General features: G+C 36.3%; 1 protein-coding gene across 1 annotated transcript in view; it reads left to right on the forward strand.

Annotated features, from left to right (window-relative positions):
• BMP2K (BMP2 inducible kinase) overlaps positions 1-20,569 on the forward strand; it is a 155,435-nt gene that overhangs the window by 41,160 nt on the left and 93,706 nt on the right. The window contains 1 exon segment of the mRNA XM_037830070.1: positions 18,777-18,895. Coding sequence (XP_037685998.1) covers positions 18,777-18,895 — 119 coding nt within the window.

The raw sequence follows: 20,569 nt of genomic DNA on the forward strand, positions 1-20,569 counted from the left end.
TCTGAACTTCAGACTTGGAAATCTAATTGCCAATTCCACATCTCTACTTGGATGTCCAATTGGCATCTCTAACTTAACATGTCCAAAACTGAGCTCTTGCTATTCTGTTCCAGACCTGTCCCATGTCTGTCAAGAACTGTGAAGAGCCTGAGATTTTACCCTACTTGTAATCTAAGAAGTTAGCCTGCCACAGTTTCATAGATGCTGGCAGAAGACATGAGACAAAGGATTTTATTACAGCAATAGCAGTATCCAGAGTATCAGCATTTGCTCCATTTCCCAAAGCCTCAGTTCCTACAAGGTGATGTGAAGAAGGTCAGATGATACCTGCACATTCATTGCAGCATTATAGGAAAGGAACTGTGAGCCTAGGGAAACAGATTATTTTATAATGGGCAGTAAGTCTGCCTGCAGAGGAAGAGACAGTCTCTATCTTCCAAGGCTGTTAAATATGCAGACATGCTTGAAAAGAGTCCAGAATAAAGGAAGGCAGTGCCTCTGCTTGCAAGATGTGCAAAAATGCAAGAGTCCCATGGTAAATTGTCTTCCAACAGTCTTCTCTGTTTTAATTTATGGCGACTTCATCCTTCCAGTTTCTTGGTTCAAAAACCTTGAAGTCATTTTTAACCTCTGTTTTTCTTTCATATCTCAAATCCAGTCTGTCAAGAAATTCTGTCAGCTTTACCTTCAAAATATATCTAGAATTCTTTCATTTTTCACTGTTCCCACTGTTCTGGTCAAAACCATCATCATCTTTCAACAAAATTAATGTAGTGGCCTACTAACTAATCTTCCTGCTTCAGATCTTGCTTACCTTCACTCTATTCCCCAAACAGGAGCCAGAGTGGTCATATTAAAATGTTAAGTCCACTCATGCCACTATTCTGCTCTGAACTTTCCAGTGACTTCTTATCTCACTTGTACTAAAAGCTAAAACCTTTATTTTATCAATCCATGCATAAGGCCCTGCATGATCTGGCTCCTGTTGGCTCTGATCTCCTCTCCTATTATACCACCTTTTGTTCATTCCATTCCATCTTCTCTGGTACTTCAAACACATCAACCATGGTCCTACCTCAGGACCCTTGCACTTCCTAATCTCTCTACCTGGAATGCCCTTTCCCCAATATTTGCATGGTTCATTCCATCAGTGTCTTCCCATCTTTACTGAGGCACCTCAGGACTTCCCTGCTCACCTGGCACATAAAAAAGTCCATTAAAAATTTCATTATCCCACAACCACATTTTTCCAATGCATAATACATCCCAGCTTTAATTTCTTCTGTTCAGCACTTGTCTCTGTCTCCTATGTAGTGTATGTTTTGCTTGCTTGTTTTGTTACAGTCATTCTAGAAAGTAAGCTCACAAGGACAAGAGTTTTTCTCTGTTTTGCTTATATCTGTCTTCCCAAGACCTAGAACAGTGCTTGGTACATTGTAAGCATTCAATAAATATTTGTTGAATGAATGAATGAATGAATGAATGGATAAATCAATGGTATAGCTCCTTTGGCCTGAGGCAGGTGCATTATCAGTATGAAAATGAGTATAGGAGAAAATAAAAAGCAAAATGGCAACTTGGAATGAGATGAGAAGTAGAATGTTTTGCCAGGGAAGAAGGTAGGGAAACATCCATGGTCAGTGGTGAGGTAGTGGACATCTAGTTGTCCCCACCCTTCCCTGGGATTCCTGTTCTTTTTTCTGATTTTAAAATGATGCTATTCTCTGCATTGTGCTTGAACTCTTCCCACTTTACCAGCCTATTTAGTTACTATCTAATCTACAGGTTTTACTTTTTTTAATTGATTCTCTAATCATTTCCTGTATTTGTGTTCCTATTAAAAACATTAGCCACCCCCCCAACCCCCCTTTCAGGAGTGTTGATTTTGGATAGTTTGCTGCTCTTGATGCATTTGCTAGATTTAGTATTGTCATATTCACGTCTAGACACTGGTACTTTAATTTCACAGTTGCTTAATTCTAAGACTTTTTTTTTTTTTTTTTTTTTTTCTGCTATGGGGCTAAATTAACATTCCTGATGCTTTTTTTCCAATTTGGGAAATTGGATGAAGACTCATATTTGGAATTTTGAGAACAATGAGAAGGAAGAATGCATTCCTTGAAATTAAGGGTCATAAACTTTCTCCTGTTACTTGTTTATCATTAGGCCTCATATTCTCATTTCCAGCACCAATATAGTTAGCCTAAACTATACACTTTTGGTGTTGACTTGGTATTTTAATCCTGACTCTGATGTAGAGGTGATGATCTTTCCGATGTTGGTACCTGTTTTCTCATTTCTATTAAAAAAAAGTGGCGAGTAATATTAATATCAAAAAAAGATGTTTTAAGAATTAAATGAAATAACTGTGTGGAAGTGCAACATAGAACCTGGCACATAAAAAGTCGAAAAATATGTTGGCTTACTTCTATTTAAAGTTAGGAGATGATTTTTCTCTAAGAGGAAGAGACAGCTTATATTTGATATATATATATTTATATATTTGATATATATATATAATTCTTAATATTTATTAAGAATTAACTGGCAAATTTAAACTGTTTTTCTTTCAGGATGGATCCAAAATGATCTAAATATTATAGTTTAATATATTTTAATAAAAGTAAAATTATTTTTTACATAGTAAATATGTGAAATTCTGTTTCCAAAATTTACATTGCATGTTAGGGAAGTCAATACCAAGGGAAAATGATGAAGCATAATGAACTTCATAGATGATCAATGTAGCAATGTTTATAGCTTATCAATTACAACTGCTTCCCAGCAGAACCAATTTGCTAATGTTGCTCAACAAATATTTGAGTGCCAGGCAAGGTGACAGGCATTTGTGATAGTGTGAGAAATGAGGTAGAGTCTCTGCCCTCGTGGAACTTAGCCCACCCAGTGGGGAAGAATGGCATTGAATAAGTATTACAAGTATAAATATTGTAGTGGGTAAATTTTTAGGAGTTTCTGTTGTTGGGGTTGCAAACTCAGGTCTTGCAAAGGCCAGGCAGATAGTATAAGAGTGGAGTAATCCAGTGCACTGCAGACAGAATGGAGGGAGCTGTGGTGAACTGCAGAGCACATGCATGCCCTGTGTAAAGCAACTAACCAGCACCATCTGGTTGATGCTATATAGGAATCAGGACCCACTGTTTCTCTATTTTTAAGTTTTTCAAGAGAAACTGAAAAATCTAGATTCTCATCTGAAATATGACACTCTTGTAAGGCACTGTGCAGTCCAAATCAAACTGATTTGGGCTTGCAGGCCTGTGCTATAGATGGAATACTGTCCATTAAGTAGGGTTCTATTAAGAAGAAAATTTTGGGAGGGAAGAACTCTGTTCTTTCTTGATTAACCTTTTGTTCCTCCTAAATTCTGATGTTATTCCCAGATCCTCCCATTTGTAATTATATACCTAGACTTTTCTTCTACTATACCTCTAGCAAGAACAGCTGTGGGCTGTAAAAAATCATTAGAACATGAGATTTATGGGAAAAAATAAAAGACATTCTGGATCCATCTTATTAGGTTTGATAACTAGCTATTTACCTTCTTTCTTAATGTTTAGTTTATTTCTCATCTGTAAAATGGGAATAATGGTTAAATTGCCTCACGATGTTTTAAGAATTAAATAATTTGATATATTTTGAATGCTTTGTATATTGTCAGTGCTTTATGAATGCTCTTGCCTTTTCTTCTCTTTCTGAACCCTTACCCCTGTGTTCTCTGCCTAATCAGGGGTATCTATCTCATTTTTTCATTGTCTTGTTGGATATCTAGAAGTTGCACTTGCTGATACAGTAATATTTTGGCAAGAATTTAAATTTTTTTATCTTCATTTTATTGAGATATATTCACATACCATGCAGTCAAATCGTACATTTGATTGTTCACAGTACCATTACATAGTTGTACATTCATCACCTAAATCAATCCCTGACACCTTCATTAGCACACACACAAAAATAACAAGAATAATAATTAAAGTGAAAAAGAGCAATGGAAGTAAAAAAGAACACTGGGTACCTTTGTCTGTCTGTTTCCTTCCCCTATTTTTCTACTCATCCATCCATAAACTAGACAAAGTGGAGTGTGGTCCTTATGGCTTTCCCAATCCCATTGTCACCCCTCATAAGCTACATTTTTATATAACTGTCTTCGAGATTCATGGGTTCTGGGTTGTAGTTTGATAGTTTCAGGTATCCACCACCAGCTACCCCAATTCTTTAGAACCTGAAAAGGGTTGTCTAAAGTGTGCATAAGAGTGCCCACCAGAGTGACCTCTCGGCTCCTTTTGGAATCTCTCTGCCACTGAAGCTTATTTCATTTCCTTTCACATCCCCCTTTTGGTCAAGAAGATGTTCTCCGTCCCACGATGTCAGGTCTACATTCCTCTCTGGGAGTCATATTCCACGACCAAGAATTTAAATTTGTAATCATTCCTCTTAGGGTTATTTTCACTTTGAAAAGAAGCTCCTAGAGTCATTGCCTTATTTTAAAGTAATGAAGTACTGATGCATCACAAGCCAGTGGTCGTTGGGTAGGAGGATCTTCCTCTAGCTCAAATCCCACAACTAAATAAGTGCCTGTTCTACTTATCCTGAAGATAGTTTTCAAATGACATTGTTTTCTTTGGCAATGGTTGAAACCAGAAGTTGCTGACAGCTTGGTATTTCTTCTTTCTAGTTGATTTTCAAGATATTCGATGATATACACAATATTGAAAGACTGTAATTTTATCCTTTCCTTCTATCTCTCTTCTTCTTCCTTTCCCTAGGAAAACAAACTTGATAGGAGTAAACACCACTAAAAGCCCAGTCTTTCATAAACATGAAGTGCTTGTGTGTGTTGAGATGTTGAAGCTGTAGATATCTAGGATACCATAAACATATTCTGTGGCTAGAGACTTATGTGGCCTCTTGGGAAAGTTGCTAGTATGAATAATCAACAGCCTTGCCTTTCTGGTAAAATAATAATTCTCAGTGGTGGTGGTGGGGTTGTGGAATGTCAAGGGAGGGAGGAATTCCCTGGGGAAAAACATTCTGTGCCTATCATTCTTTTTTTCCCAACTTTATTATGAAAATAACTTTCCAAAATTTGTAGAAAAGTTGAAAGGGTAGTACCATGAATAACCATATGCCCACTATCTAGATTCTACTACTAATAACATTTTGCTATGTTTCCTTTTTATATTTTTGGAACATGGGGGTAATTTTGAATAAGGATTGTATATTAGAAGAATATACAGTTCATTTTCCTGTGTGTGACTGAGGTACTAGTTAATAGTATATATATATATGTATTTTTGAAGGTGTATGTTTTAAGTATTAATGAGTAAAGTGACATGATGTGTACAACTTAGTTTCAAGTTGTTCACTACCAACAAAAAATATGTTTTATAGTTGCTTATTTCAAACCAGAATTCAATAAAGGCTCATACATTGCATTTGATTGTAATATTTTAAAAATTTGGAACAGCCCCCCACCCCCACCCCCCTACACACACATTTTTCTACTCCAAGATACATACTTTTTGAAGAGGTCGGGTTAATTGTTTTGTACAGTGTTCAACATCTTTGTCTGATTGTTTCTTGGTGTTGTTATTTGCCTTGTTCTTCTGTCCCTGTGTTTTAGACTGGAAGTTAGGCTTTAAGGCTTATTAGGTTAAAGGTTTTTGGCATGAGTACTTCATTGGTGATGCTGTTTACTTCATATTGCATCACATCACGAAGCACAATGTCAGATTGTCCCAATTTTAGTAACTGTTATATCACTATTGTAGAGGAATGTTTTACTTTTTGATACTCTGATAACCATGTAACTATTCTTATTAACTTTTCATTTGGGATTTTGGCATACATTGATGATCTTTGCTGAATGAAAATTTTAATATCCTACCCCTTAATTTGGGTACCCTTTTCTTCCAATTCCGTAAACAGTCTCTGTCATTTTTGGGAATTAGCAGTGTCTTTCAATCTGTTTTGGGCAAGAAAATAGATTGAAAACTACTGTTCCAGAAAACATTTAAGTTGCCTTTTCAGTTCTTGGGAAAGAAAGTACTGATTAGAAGCTGAGAAATATTCACTGAAAGCAAATTATGCCTGAATAGATTAATTTCTTGTGATTGGAACACTTTTTTTTAACTTGTAGTCAAGTTAGGCAAAAAAATTAGTCTGTTAGTTTTAGCAAGGCATTTAAAAACTCCCTTAATTTTTTCTTATGGGAAAGACAGAGCAGTTAGGTTTATTCAAAGGTAATTGAATAGTTAATGTTCTAAACACATTGATTATTCATTTTCCATTTACTGTTGCATGATGTCGTCCTCAAATTGCTTAATACTTAGTGAAAGAGACAGATTGATAAACACATAGAACTGAGTGTGTGACATGGTATGGACAGGAGGCTGTGTGAGTTTCAGAAAAATGCTGTTCAGCCTGTAAGAAAGTCTGATTGAACAAATAAATATTTACCAAGTACTCCTTCAGCAGCATTGTATGTTTCCAAAATATCTAGCACTGAGTTCCAGACTTTTTTGGATCCTTGCAAATCAATTTTGAATACTGGGTAGATTTAAAGTTTCTGAATTGTTTAGTGGCACACTTCTCATCTTCCATAGCACAAGATAAATTTTGTCCATAACTACTACTTCTGGGTAAATAGTAGAGTCAGGATAGTGCTTTTAATAAACTTAATCAACTTATAGGACTTTTTTATTCTAAAGTGAATGGGGGAGGGGTTTACTTATATATCATTTTGATTGACCCTAGTGGATCATTTTTCCATTAGACATAGACTTAAGAAAACTAAAACTAAGGTGCTTTATGATATATATATATACACACACACACATGTATTTTAAAAAGATTCTTTTTTTTCTATTTTGAAATAAATTCAAAGTTATAGGAACAGTTGCAAAAACAATACTAACCCCATACACAGAACTGCATCATACCCTGACCCCCCTCCCCTTATAGCCCAATCCACCAACTTTAACATGCTGTCACATCGCTATTTCTTTCCCTCCCTCCCTCCCTCCCTATCTGTCATCCATCATCTATTGCTCTGTCTTCTGAACATATGAGAGCTAGCTGCACACATCCTTGAACAAACACTATAATTCACATATACACTTCCCATGAACAAGAACATTCTTTTATGCATTCCCATTAAGCACAGCTAAGAAGTACAAGAGATTCAACAATGATACAGAGCTTACATTCTATATTTCCTTTTCCTTATGTCCTGTGTCCCTTTGAGCCTCCTGTCCTCCATCCTCCAATCCCATCCAGGTTCATCGTTGGCATTCAGTTGTTATCTATTTAGACTGTCTTTTTTTGTTTTTTGTTTTTTCAATTGTGGAAACATATATACAGCCTAAATCTTCCCATTCCAATCCCTCCCTAACATTCCATTAATGGGATTAATCACCTTTAGAATGTTGTAATGCTCTTTCCCACCATCCATTACTAGAAATTTCCCTTCACCTCAAAACAGCAACCCTACACTCATTTCTTAACTCCCCATTGCCCCTTCCCCCATTTCTCTTAACCCATACTCTACTTTTCATCTCTATGGTCATATTCTCTGATAATTTCTTTGTGTTTACTATGGAACATAAAATTAACCCCTTAAATCCATAACAATCTTGTTTTTCTTTGATACCACCTTCACTTCAATAGGACACATAAACTATGCTCGTATACTCCTCCATTTCCCCACCTTTATATAGTTGTCTAAAATGACATATTTTACATTGAGTTCAAAACCACTGATTTGTCCTTAGAGTTTGTGTATTTTATATCATGTAGGAAGTAAATAGTGGAGTTATAGTTCAAAAATTATTGACTTCTATTTGTATTCCATTGTGGTTGGAGAGTGTGCTTTGAGTATATTCAATTTTTTTTTCTTTTTTTTAATTTCTTGAGGCTTGTTTTATGTCCCAGCTTATGGTCCCTTCTGGAGAAAGATCCATGATCACTAGAGAAAAATGAGTGTCCTGTTGATTTGGGATGTAAGGTTCTATTTATGTCTGTTAAAATTCTCTGTATCTCTTTCTCCTTTCTTTGTTTCTTTGTTGGTAGGGCTCTCTTTAGTATCTGAAGTAGGGCAGGTCTTTTATTGGCAAACTCTCTCAGCATTTGTTTGTCTGTGAAAAATTTAAGTTGTCCCTCAAATTTGAAGGAGAGTTTTGCTGGATAAAGTATTCTTGGTTGGAAATTTTTCTCTCAGAATTTTAAATATGTCATGCCACTGCCTTCTCACCTCCATGGTGGCTGCTGAGTAGTCACAACTTAGTCTTATGTTGTTTCCTTTGTATGTGGTGAATTGCTTTTCTCTTGCTGCTTCCAGAACTTGCTCCTTCTCTTCAGTATTTGAGAGTCTGATCAGAATATGTCTCGGAGTGGGTTTATTTGGATTTATTCTATTTGGAGTTCGCTGGGCATTTATGCTTTGTGTATTTATATTGTGTAGAAGCTTTGGAAAGTTTTCCCCAACAATTTCTTTGAATGCTCTTTCTAGACTTTTACCCTTCTCTTCCCCTTCTGGGACACCAATGAGTCTTAAGTTTGGATGTTTTATTTTATCTATTGTATCCCTGAGATCCATTATGATTTTTTCGATTTTTTTCTCCGTTCTTTCTTTTGTTCTTTCATTTTCTGTTCCGTGGACTTCTAGGACACTGAGACGTTGTTCAACTTCCTCTAATCTTGTATTGTGAATATCCAGAGTCTTTTTAATTTGGCAACAGTTTCTTTTATTTCCATAAGATCTTCTTTTTTTTTTATTTACTCTTGCAGTGTCTTCTTTATGCTCTTCTAGGGTCTTCTTTATGTCGCTTATATCCTGGGCTATGGTCTTCTTGATGTCCTTTAAATCCTTTGCCGTGTTTTCCTTCCTCGATTGTAGTTCTTTGATTAATTCTGCCAAGTACTGTGTCTCTTCTGATATTTTGATTTGGGTGTGTGGAATTGGATTCTCCATATTGTCTGATTTTATCATATGCATTAAGATTTTCTGTTGTTTTTGGCCTCTTGGCATTTGCTTTGCTTGATAGGATTCTTTCAAGTTGTAAAAAAAGATACCAAGCTAATTTTTCAGAAACATGGTTTGGTGGCGTACACTTTCTCTAACTAACCAGCAGATGGCGTCTGTGAGTCACCTACACCCCTCAAGTCAGTTCTCAACCTTGTCCCCATTGTGTGTGGGGAAATGATTCTTGTGGGGTTCAGTTGGAGAACTCAGTTTGGGTGTGTTGCTGGAGCCATCCGCCCTGAATGTGGGGCATGCGTACCGGTGGCCAGGGAGGAAGGGCAGCTTTAATATTCAAATCCCCCATGTTCCCGGAGATTCAAGGCCGCCGCAAGGGTCTAAGCCTTCATTTCATTTCAGCCCCAGACCCTCTCTCCCGCTGTCCCACGAACCACTGGACTTGGCGTAGCATCCCTGGGTTCCCCGAGTGGGCCCCCCCTCCCAGCCGTGCTCCTCCAGGACCTCTGCCGAGGGAATGCCGTGCTATGCCACCAGTGCACGCCGTCCCTCAAGGGAGGCCCCGGGCTGCTGGGCCGTGCAAGGGCGCTTTCAACCTGATGCAAAGATGGCCGAACGGGGTGTCTCAACCCCCCGCCTCCTCGCACAGTTCCTCCTTCCCAGCTCCAGGACAACTGGTGGGGCTCTGGGCTATGGGCACGGCCCCGGGCAGGAGTTTATCCAGCCCTCCGGGGAGCCAGCTGCTAGCCGTGGGTTTTCTTTCTGCTTCTGGCTCTCCCCTCCGCTCCCCGGCCCCGAGGGTATCTGCAGCAGGCTATCCTCTAGGCCAGACACTAAGAGGCCAGCCCTGCCCCCTCTTGCTGTGTTTTACTGCGTGGTTCCCACTGTCACAACTACAGCCGCTCCTGGGTTTTTCCTTTTTTTGTTGTTGTTGTTTTAAAAGAACCAGTTGGTCTCCAAATGCCAACCCCTTGTGTCCCCACACCGCCACGTGGCTGCGGGTCTTCCAGCCAGCTTACTCACTCGTTTCAGAATGCAGACTCCCGGTTTCACCAAGTATATGGCCCCTGTGGTACTAGCAGACCTCGTCCAGCTGGCACATCGCTGTAACCAGTATTCTGGGTCACTTTCTGGTTTTTATCTAGTGTTTTTCACGGAGGTGTTTTTTTGCCCTGTCTCATCTAGCCGCCATCTTAGTTTCTCCCAAAAAGATTCTTTTTAGATTTAATTTAACTACTTCAAATCTCTGAGTCTTTAAAATGAAATATTGTTTTATAAAACTGATTTTGGGTTTGAATTATATATTACATCTTTCTTATTTATGTATATAGTCACAAAAATATTGGTATGTTTAAGCAGGTAAATATGTCTGAATATTGATGTATTTATACTACCTTGTTTTTCAAGCCATGTATTTGTTTCCATTCTTTGTATTCTTTAAAATGTGTGGTCTAAAAGTGACCTTCAGGTACCTTCCAGCCCCCAAAATGCCCAGTGGACATTGTTAATATAAAGAACCAGATCCTATTTTTCCATTTCTCTTTTGGTCACTTCTTTAAAGTGGTGTTTTTGGACTACTAGTCTTGCTCACTATATAATATCTAGATTTTTTGTCATCCCATATTAGGATGTGGATTCCGGCTTTTGTTCTGGACATTCTTACTATTATTTCCTGGCATTATTCTTAGTATCATACAGTTATCTTACAATGGTTATGTTACTGTGATGACTAGCAATGGAAAATCTTGAAGCAAGAAGTATTTGGTGAATGATGTATTTGGTGAAATGATGCCATTAGTATATAATATGCCTATTTAAAAATAGTATTTTGTAGTTGTGCTTACATGTTTACTCACTACTTTGTGAGATGACTGGCCACCTATATAGGGCTAAAGCCATCCACTTAGGGAAATTCTCAATCATTTTGTCTTTCTGGAAGCTGGTGGGATCTTCTCTTTATTATGAGAATTGTGAACTTTCATGAGGATGAGCCTTGATGTGGATCTTCTTTTTTGTTAATTGTGCTGGGTATTTACTTGGTGGGACCTTTACTCATGGAATCTCAGGTACTTCAAGTTTGGGAAAATTTTTTTGTCTTGTATCATTGATAAACTTTTCTTCATTTTCTCTCTTCTCTTTCTGGAATTCCTGTTAATGTAATATTGGATCTCCTAGACTGATCTTAGTATTCCTGTTGTTTCTCTCCTACTTCTTTGGAAAATTTCTGGAGGATTTCCTTGATTTTATCTTCTAGCTCCTCTGTTGAATTTTTTTACCTTTAATTTCTTAGTCTTAATTTGCAAAAGTCATTTCTCATTCTTTATATATCCTCCTTTTAGGACTCTGCTTTTATTTCATAGCTGCAGTATCTTTTTTTCAACTTGGAGGATATTCCTATGTTTTTGGATGATTTCTTCAGCTCCTTTTATTGTTGTTTGTTTGATTTTCATCTTTTATTCATGTTAAAAACTTTCTGTGAATGTCTAATCATCCTTTGGTGTCTATTCTTTTTAAAAAGTGAGGCTCTAAAATGATGATTGGAAATGGTTTGCACAAATAAGGAAGTTTTCTTGCTTGAGTTCTTCACTTCAGTTTAATGAGAAAGAAATCACTTTTTTCATTATGTGACTCCCGTTGTGTGTGTGTGTGTGTGTGTGTGTGTGTGTGTGTGTGTTTAGTGGGGTGGGGGGTGGGGGATACTTTCCCACAAGAAATTCTGTTGTGATTAGGATGCACTGTCACCTGGTTGCCAGTGTTCTTGGCGTGAGGTGGTGGGAGAGGGATTCTCCTTTCAGTATGCAGACTTTTAACTTAATCCCTCTGTTTTCAGGACTGTACGCCTCATCCGTCCTCTCCTACCCCTCTCCAAAAGGTGCCTGATGTCCCAGAGTACTGCTGGTTCAACAGTCCTGTCTAGGGGTGGAGTGGTGGCTGTGGAGTGGTAGCTGTGGGGAATGGCATAGGAATCTAGGGGTCTGACTGCTTTCGAGAAGACTTTAAGTCAGTCATCCAGTTTTCCCATTGCTCCTCCTACTTTGAGAGGGACTTGGCTACTCTTAATTCTTTAATGTCTCCAGCTTTATGCCATTAGAGTAGACTTGTTTCTTGCTAACTTTTCCTCCCCCAGCCAGGTGCATTATGAAGGCTTTTCTCTGTTCTGGTTAGTCTTTTTTTTTTTTTTTATTCATTTTCTTGAGATATATTCACATACCACACAGTCATACAAAACAAATCATACATTTGATTGTTCACAGTACTATTACATAGTTGTACATTCATCACCAAAATCAATCCCTGACACCTTCCTTAGCACACACACAAAAATAACAAGAATAATAATTAAAGTGAAAAAGAGCAATTAAAGTGAAAAAGAACACTGGGTGCCTTTGTCTGTTTTTTGTTTGTTTCCTTCCCCCATTTTTCTACTCATCCATCCATAAACTAGACAAAGGAGAGTGTGGTCATTATGGCTTTCCCAATCCCATTGTCACCCTTCATAAGCTACATTTTTATACAATCATCTTCAAGATTTCATGGGTTCTGGGTTGTAGTTTGATAGTTTCGGGTATCTACCGCCAGCTACCCCAATTCATTAGAACCTAAAAAGGGTTGTCGATATTGTGCGTAAGAGTGCCCACCAGAGTGACCTCTTGGGTCCTTTTGGAATCTCTCTGCCACTGAAGCTTATTTCATTTCCTTTCATTTCCCTCTTTTGGTCAAGCAGATGTTCTCCATCCCATGATGCTGGGTCTAGGTTCCTCCCCGGGAGTCATATTCCACTTTGTCAGGGAGATTCACTCCCCTGGGTGTCTGATCCCACATAGGGGAGAGGGCAGTGATTTCACCTTTCAATTTGGCTTATCTGCTTGGTCTTTTACCATGTATCCATAAGTTTTCCATCTTCTAAAATTTTTTGACATCTCGTCTCTTTTTTCATTTCTTTTGACTTTGTGGGTTTATGCTTTAAAAAAGATCCTTTCAATTATTTTAGTGGGGTTTACAGAGAGCACAAAGGTAAATGCTAGCTTTGTGTGACTTCCTTTAGTATGCTGCTTTTACTGGGCAGACATTCTGCCTGCTGAGATTCTTATCATTTATGTCTCTGCTTTCCTATCTTTTACATTCTCTACATTATTTTTCTACATTATTTCTTTTAAATTTACCAGTGAAACACACACTGCTTATTACATCCCAACAATACAATGGCATATATAGAAAAAGTTAAGTTCCTTCTCCTCTAATTATGTGATTCTGAGGTCAGTTTTGGTGTGTTCTTGCATATGTTTCTGTGTTTGTAGAAATATTATACATGTTTTTGATTTGTAAAAGACACGTTATACAAAGTGAGAAATATAAATGATAGATCAGGAGAAAATATTTGTACTTCTTACATCTCAGTAACTATTTAATAATTTCCTACCAATTGAAAGACTTTTCTTACAAATTAATCAAAGGGTCCAAGGATATGAAGGCAAATCACAGAAGAGGAAATATAAGTGGCCAACAAACAGAGGTAAAGATGCTCAGTTTCACTGGTAATTAGAGTAACACAGATAGAAATAATGAAGTGAAGGGCTTTTCCATCAAATTGGCACAATTTAAAATGTTCCAACAAGCATCAGGTGTGGGTGTGAGAAAACTGGCTGAGTTGCTAGTGGAAGTTGCTGTAACCTTTCAGGGTGTGATCTAGCAGTATCAAATTTGAAATGTACTTTTCCTTGAATTTAGTTACCTTGGGAACCCATGCTACAGAAACAAAAGCACCAGACCATAAGAATGTTTGTACAAGGGTGGTTAGTGCAACATTTGTTGGTTAATGGCAAAACACAAACAAAAAACCAGACCAGTCTGAATGATCATCATTTTGGAAATTATTAAAGTATGGTATAGTATAGTACACAGCTACTAAAAAGAATAAACTAAACCACATGTACTAATTTGGAAGGAGACATGATGATGTTATTTGCAGTCTGAATAGTGTGATTTCTTTTTTCATAAAAAAAAAAAAAAAGGATGGGGGAAGTGAACCCCATATAGGGGTATCTATTTTCAAAAACTAGACCATGTAAACATCTGATAAAACCTGATAAAAATTACCTTAAAACCAAACTTTATTGAAGGAATTCCTAGGTGGCCGGTACTTGAGAGGAAATGGAGGATTGTTCATTATGATTTATCTTGGGCCAACTACAATGTGAAACTAATATCCCAACCCAGGTACTTGGTTCCTTGAGCACTGCATTTTTTTTAAATGCAATTATATTGAGATATATTCACATACCATATAGTCCATCCAAAGTATACAGTCAGTGGCTCACAGTATCATCATATAGTTGTGCATTCATCACCACAGTCAATTTTAGAACATTTTCATTACTCCAAAATAAAGAAAAAAATAAAAATAAAAAAGAACACCCAAAACATCCCATATCCCTTATCCCCTCCTATTGTTTATTTCTATTTTTGTCTTTATTTCATTACTCATCTGCCCCTATACTTGATAAATGGAGTGTCAGTTATGAGGTTTTCACAATCACATGGTCACATGATAAAAGCTATATAGTAATACAGTCATCATTAAGAACCAAGTCCTACTGTGTTACAGTTCAACAGATTCAGGTATTTCCTTCTAGCTATTCTAATACGCTAGAATCTAAAAAGGAATATCTATACAATGCATAAGAGTAACCTCCAGAATGAACTCTTGACTTCTATTTGAAATCTCTTAGCCACTAAAAGTTTATTTTGTTTCATTTCTTTTCCCCCTGTTGGTCAAGGCGGCATTCTCAATCCTATAATGCCAGGGCCAGGCTTATCCCCAGGAGTCATGTCCCATGTTACCAGGGAGACTTACACCCCTGTGAGCCATGTGCCACGTTGGGGTGGGGGGTACTGAGTGTATTTGCAAAGTTAGTTGAGAGAAAGAGGCCACATCTAAGCAACAGAAGTGGTTCTCTGGGAGTGTCCGTTAGCCATAATTATTAGTAGGCTTAGTTTCTCCTTTGCAGGAATAAGTGAGTAAGTTTTGTAAGGGTAAGCCCCAAGATTGAGGGCTTAACTTATTAAATTGGGAGTCCCTAATGCTTGTGAGAATATCAAAAATTCTCCAGGTGAAGAAGTTTAATATTTCCACATTTTTCCCCAGTCCCTCAAGGGGACTTTGTGGATACTTTTTATTTTCTGCCCCGAATACTCTGGGATGTATCATGGTATTACATTAACCTGTACAGAATAACAAGATCTCATTCCCTATTCTAGGTTCCATGTAATTATGTTGTTTAAATAAGCGGACCATACACATTAAGTTAGAAGGTATGAGCACTGCGTTTTACACAATGGAACCTTAGCCCTGTTTTTCCTTTTTTTTTTTTTTCTTCCCCGTAGCCCTATTTTAAGGATTATTTTGTTATTGATAATTTCTACACCTCTGGATACCTCTAGTTTGTAAATTAATAATTATGCCAGAGGAAGCATGGGAAGGATAAAAGTGGATGACAAATTGATTCTTTCACTTTTTCAGCCTTTCATTTATTTTTCTAAACTAACTTGGTGGGACTTACAGATATATACATCATCAGTAAATTAAAAATGAGATAAATCATGGAGATTAATGACTTACTATGAGGAATAAATAGTGGTTTAACAGGAAGAAAAGTTAGTTTGTGGAAACCATATGTTCATACACAGTTACTAAAGGTACCTGGTAACTCTAGAGCAGTGGTTTCAATGAGTTGGGATTCAGTCAGGTATAAGCTATGTTACTTGATAATTATTTTATTTACTAACATTACTTTATTACTACTAATTGAAGAAAATTTAGGCTGGTTTAACAAAGCCACTCTTCTTCATTTTAATCTGATTATTTTGTGGGGGTGGGAGGAGAGGAAAGAGGTAAGATTTCAGTAGGCACCCCATGGAATTGTTTCACATGTGAACCTCATGTGCAACCCTGGAAAAAAGTCAGAAGAGGCTGAGCAACTTTGCTCTTTAGAGTATATACCCATGCATAGGGAGGAACTCCTATATTTAGTTTTGCAATTAAATTTTAATTTGATTTTAATTAAATTTAGAAACTCACTCATTTTCATATCATTTATTTCTCATTTTACTCTGTTAGATCAATATTGTCAGTAGTTGTATTATTTTGCAATGTTATCTTTTTTGGAATTTTTGAATACAACTGGATTGCTTTATAATATTCTCATAATCCCATATTTGGAATTATAAATTTAGGATTAATTTAGCAATTGTCTTTATTTATAGTATTGAATTGGGCATAGAAAATATACATGGAATGTGTAGTCACTGCCAGTAATCTTTTGGTTTATGTATGAAATGTGTTGAAATACTGAGGTACCTGATAATATAGACCAAATTCTAGATACAAGTGCTCTCTGAGGGAGTAAAGAAGATGAAATTGGGTTGGCCATGAACGATTTCAATAAGGAAAAAATTTGTTGAAGACTTTGGTAGATATGGATTGGTGGCAAGCAGTTACTACTCCTTTCTTGATCTATTAAATAATGTCCTAACTCGTTATCATCCACTGAATGCATTCTTTAAACTGAAATAATATTTAATCAAAAAATTCTGGAAAGTAGAATATTTGGGGGAAGTATAAACAAATTATTCCATTTCATTCTCAAAGCAGGCACTATTAATAACCACTTTTTACCATGTTAGGCATATGATTATCATATCTTAAAAGTTAACAAGCACTTTTTCTCTTTTTAGAAAACTTAACATTTGGTCAGATATCTGTCTAATTTAGGATTAGTGGGATTGGCAAACTTTCACTTTTTGGAACAGGGATTCTATGAAGAAAATTTCAAAGTTTCATAGGAATAAAATTACTGGGGGTGGGGGGTAACAATGGGTATATAGGATCCATGGTTTTTCTAGGAACTCTTAATGTGGTTCAGCGGTTAAATAACTTGGTTATGCATTAGAACCATCTGGGGACCCACTTTTTTCTGCTTTAATAACCAATTTAAAAGATACACAACAGTAAGATAATACAACAAGCAGGTGGATTTCTTTCAGTATATATACTGGCGTCCCATTTAGACCTGCTAATTCAGACATGGGTTCAGAATCCTGAAACCATATTCAAAGTAAATTCATACATATGCCCACACATCCAAACCCACACCCCACTCACCAGCCAATTCTCATGCATAGTTGTGTTTGGGAAGCATTGTTCTAGGGGAATCTCGTAGGTCTAGATAAATGTTTAAAAACAAATACTATTTGGGCAGTGTATCTTGACCTATGTAGTTTCCTACTCTAGATATATTCTTAAATTTTTAACCAAATGAAATTTGAGTAATCAGTATATCAAGAACACTTTTATTAGGTTCTAATATTTGTTAATTTTTACATATGAAATTAATGCTAAATAAACTTCTTTTAAAGTTATGCCCTACATTTATACAGCTTTTACTTAAAGCAGCTTTCCCAAACATCATCACCTTACTCTTTCCTGGTAACTGTCTTGTAAGGTAGGTAGATTTGATTTCCCCTACATTTTATAGACGGAAACCCAAGTCTACAACATGGGATTTGAACAGTTTCTTTTAAATACTTTTATACACAAGTTTTCTAGTAGCTGCAATTAGAGGATTTGGAGAATCTGGAATGAATCTGTATTATTTCAGGAGTATCCTAGGAGCTCTTTTCATTTATTGTGTGTTCTCAATAGTTTACTTTTCCTTTGACTGATTTGCACTGAACTGCAGTGCAGGTGCTGTATCACCACTCAAGATGCTGCTTCTACAGGCTATCAGTTTGATAAAAGCAACATACCAGTTTTTGTTCAGCACTTCAGTGAGATACAGAATGTCCAATATCAAGATGAGTTTTAAAACTTCAGGTGAAATCTTCATTTAGATGTGATAGAGCTAATTTTTTTTTAGAATACCTCCTTGTGTGTTTTGGATAAAATTCTTTCTCGGGTGCAAATAGAATGTCCCAATAACTATGACTTAAATAATGAGGACATTTATTATTTCACATAAGCATTCTGGAAGGATGTGGTTCCAGAGTTGGCTACTTCAGCAGCCCAAATATGTCAGTATTTTGGCTCATTTTCTCCATTTGTTTTTCAGTTATGGCTACATGATGGCTGTCATAAGTCTAAGCACCATTTTTTCATACGACAAAGTGTAAAAAACAGTTAAGGAAGAACATGGTCTTCTCCACGTCTTTCCTTTTTTTTTTTTCCTGGGTGAAACACCTTTCCCTACAACCTCTAAAAGACTTCCCCTGTGTCCCATTAGCCAGAACTTGTTACGTACCCAATCCTAAATCGATTACTTGGGATTCACATGATTTGTTGAAAACAATGGTGGTTCATCCTCTGGAACTGGAGGAGGGGCCTGCCTATCTGATTCTTGAATACCTAATATCAAATAATGTGTTTTTTCATCACAGAAGAAGGGGAGGCTTATGGGTAGAAAATCACTAGTATATACCAAACTACAGTAATATAGAGTTGTGGTGTGACATTTTCCACATACACATAAGAGATATTCTTGTGCAAAAAGTGAAATCTTTGTATTTTAAGCGTAAAAGAGTTTTCATATAAGAAGCATGTTTTTCGCTAAGTGCTGCTTCATGAATGGCATAGGAACCTAATGTATTGTCTTTTAATCTAAAATGCTAGTTACTGTACTTATTTTTGTCATGGATGTAGTCATTCTTTATTTCCCCTGAGAAGCATCTCAATGATTTTGGTGGTAATTTCTGATTCTTTTTAATTCATTGACATTTGTTCTCTCAGGTGGATTCTCCACAGTTTTCCTGGTGCGGACTCATGGTGGCAAAAGGTGTGCATTGAAGCGAATGTATGTCAATAACATGTCAGACCTCAACACTTGTAAAAGGGAAATTACAATTATGGTAAGCAAAAGAGTAATTCCATTTTAGAAATTTTCTTTTGTTTTTGCACCATAAGATTAACCATCTTTTAAGTGAACTGCTTATTGGTTATGCACAGTTAGAAAACCTTGTAAGATCATTAAATTAGTCTGGAAAATTATCTGGAGTTATAGTACATTTCTTATAATCATACTTAGGGCTAAATACAGCCCTTTTCTTCTTCCTCTGCTGTAGTTCCACAGGCATGCTACTCTCCTTTCTCTTTTCTTTTAAATCCATGTGAATCATGGGATATTTTGAAATATCAAAAATTTATAGAATTACATAATGAACACCAGTTTATCCACCACCCCACTTAAGAAATAAACCTACAGTAAAGTTGAAGCCTTCTGTGTACTCCTCCCCAACTATATCCCTGTTGTCCTCATCCAAATATAAAAACCCGCTATCCTGAGTTTAGTGTTTAACCATTCCCATGCATGTTTTATACATTCACTGCATGTGCTTATATTCACAAACAACAATTAGTTTTGCTTTTCAATTTTAAAATCATACTGTCAATCTGATTGTTTTTTCTTGTATAGTTTGCAATTTATGGCAAGGTGGTCCTTCAGCAAGGGAAAATTCTTTTAAATATTAGGAAAATTTAAAAATATTTTAATAAACTATTAAAGAAAATTTCAGTGACTCTGAGTTAACTAAACTAAGCAGTTAAAAAGTTACAAACTAAACTTTTCCTCCTTTTCTAGAATTGCTTATTCTCAGTGCCCTGGATGGCTTCTTTTTAAATCTGATAACATGATTATCAAGTGCTAATATTTTAGACCAATTCTGATCTAAAAAGCTATTTTTTTTCAAGTGTACTTAACACCTATTCTTTCCCAATCTCCAGTACAAAATACAAAACTAGATGTAATATTAAAATATATTTGTTTATGATTCTTTGAGGATTGATTAAGATATAATAATTAGAATGATTTAATAGGCTTTTAAATTGGATCTACAGAGTTCTTCTCTGGGCTATTTTGTGTGTAACGATATCTTTCTAAAAAAATTAAATTCTCTTGGAAATTGGGGACCATTTAGTGGTCTGATTGGATATAATTTGGTAGATTGAATAGAATTAGAAAGAAACTTGTTAGGTTCATTTATTGTATTGTAGTTATATTTTATTTTATTTGAGGTATTAGGAGTGAAGGGAGAAGACTGATTTGAATGTCAATTTTGACTATAAGTCTGGAATTAAAGATAAAATAGGGAAGTCATATAAGGAATCTATATGCTTCAGTTTTCAGTTTCAAAAATTTTTTTTGAGTGTAGGTGTTTGTAAAAATATTGTAGAAGAACAGAATACTATAAAAATTAGCAGTTATTAGTAATTAATTTTCATGGTGTGGGTGGCCTTGAAATTAAATTTTGATCTCTTCTGATTGACAGCTGCTAATGTTTCAGATAACTTTTCTAACAGCTTCTGGTAAAAATGTGCCCTTTTAAATTTAAATTTACGTTAGGTTTAGTTCCCACTGTTAGATCAATAGATTCTATTTTTGGTGCCAGTTCTCTTTCCTTTTCTCCCCTTGCTAATTCCCCCCACCCCCCATTCTAATTTAGTGTCTCAGAAAATTGAATTAAGCAATTATTTCATCACCATGAATTTAAAAAAATAAAATTGAAAAACTGATAATCTAAACACCA

This window comes from Choloepus didactylus, chromosome 3, assembly GCF_015220235.1.
Source record: "Choloepus didactylus isolate mChoDid1 chromosome 3, mChoDid1.pri, whole genome shotgun sequence".
In the NCBI taxonomy this organism is placed as follows: Eukaryota; Metazoa; Chordata; class Mammalia; order Pilosa; family Megalonychidae; genus Choloepus; species Choloepus didactylus.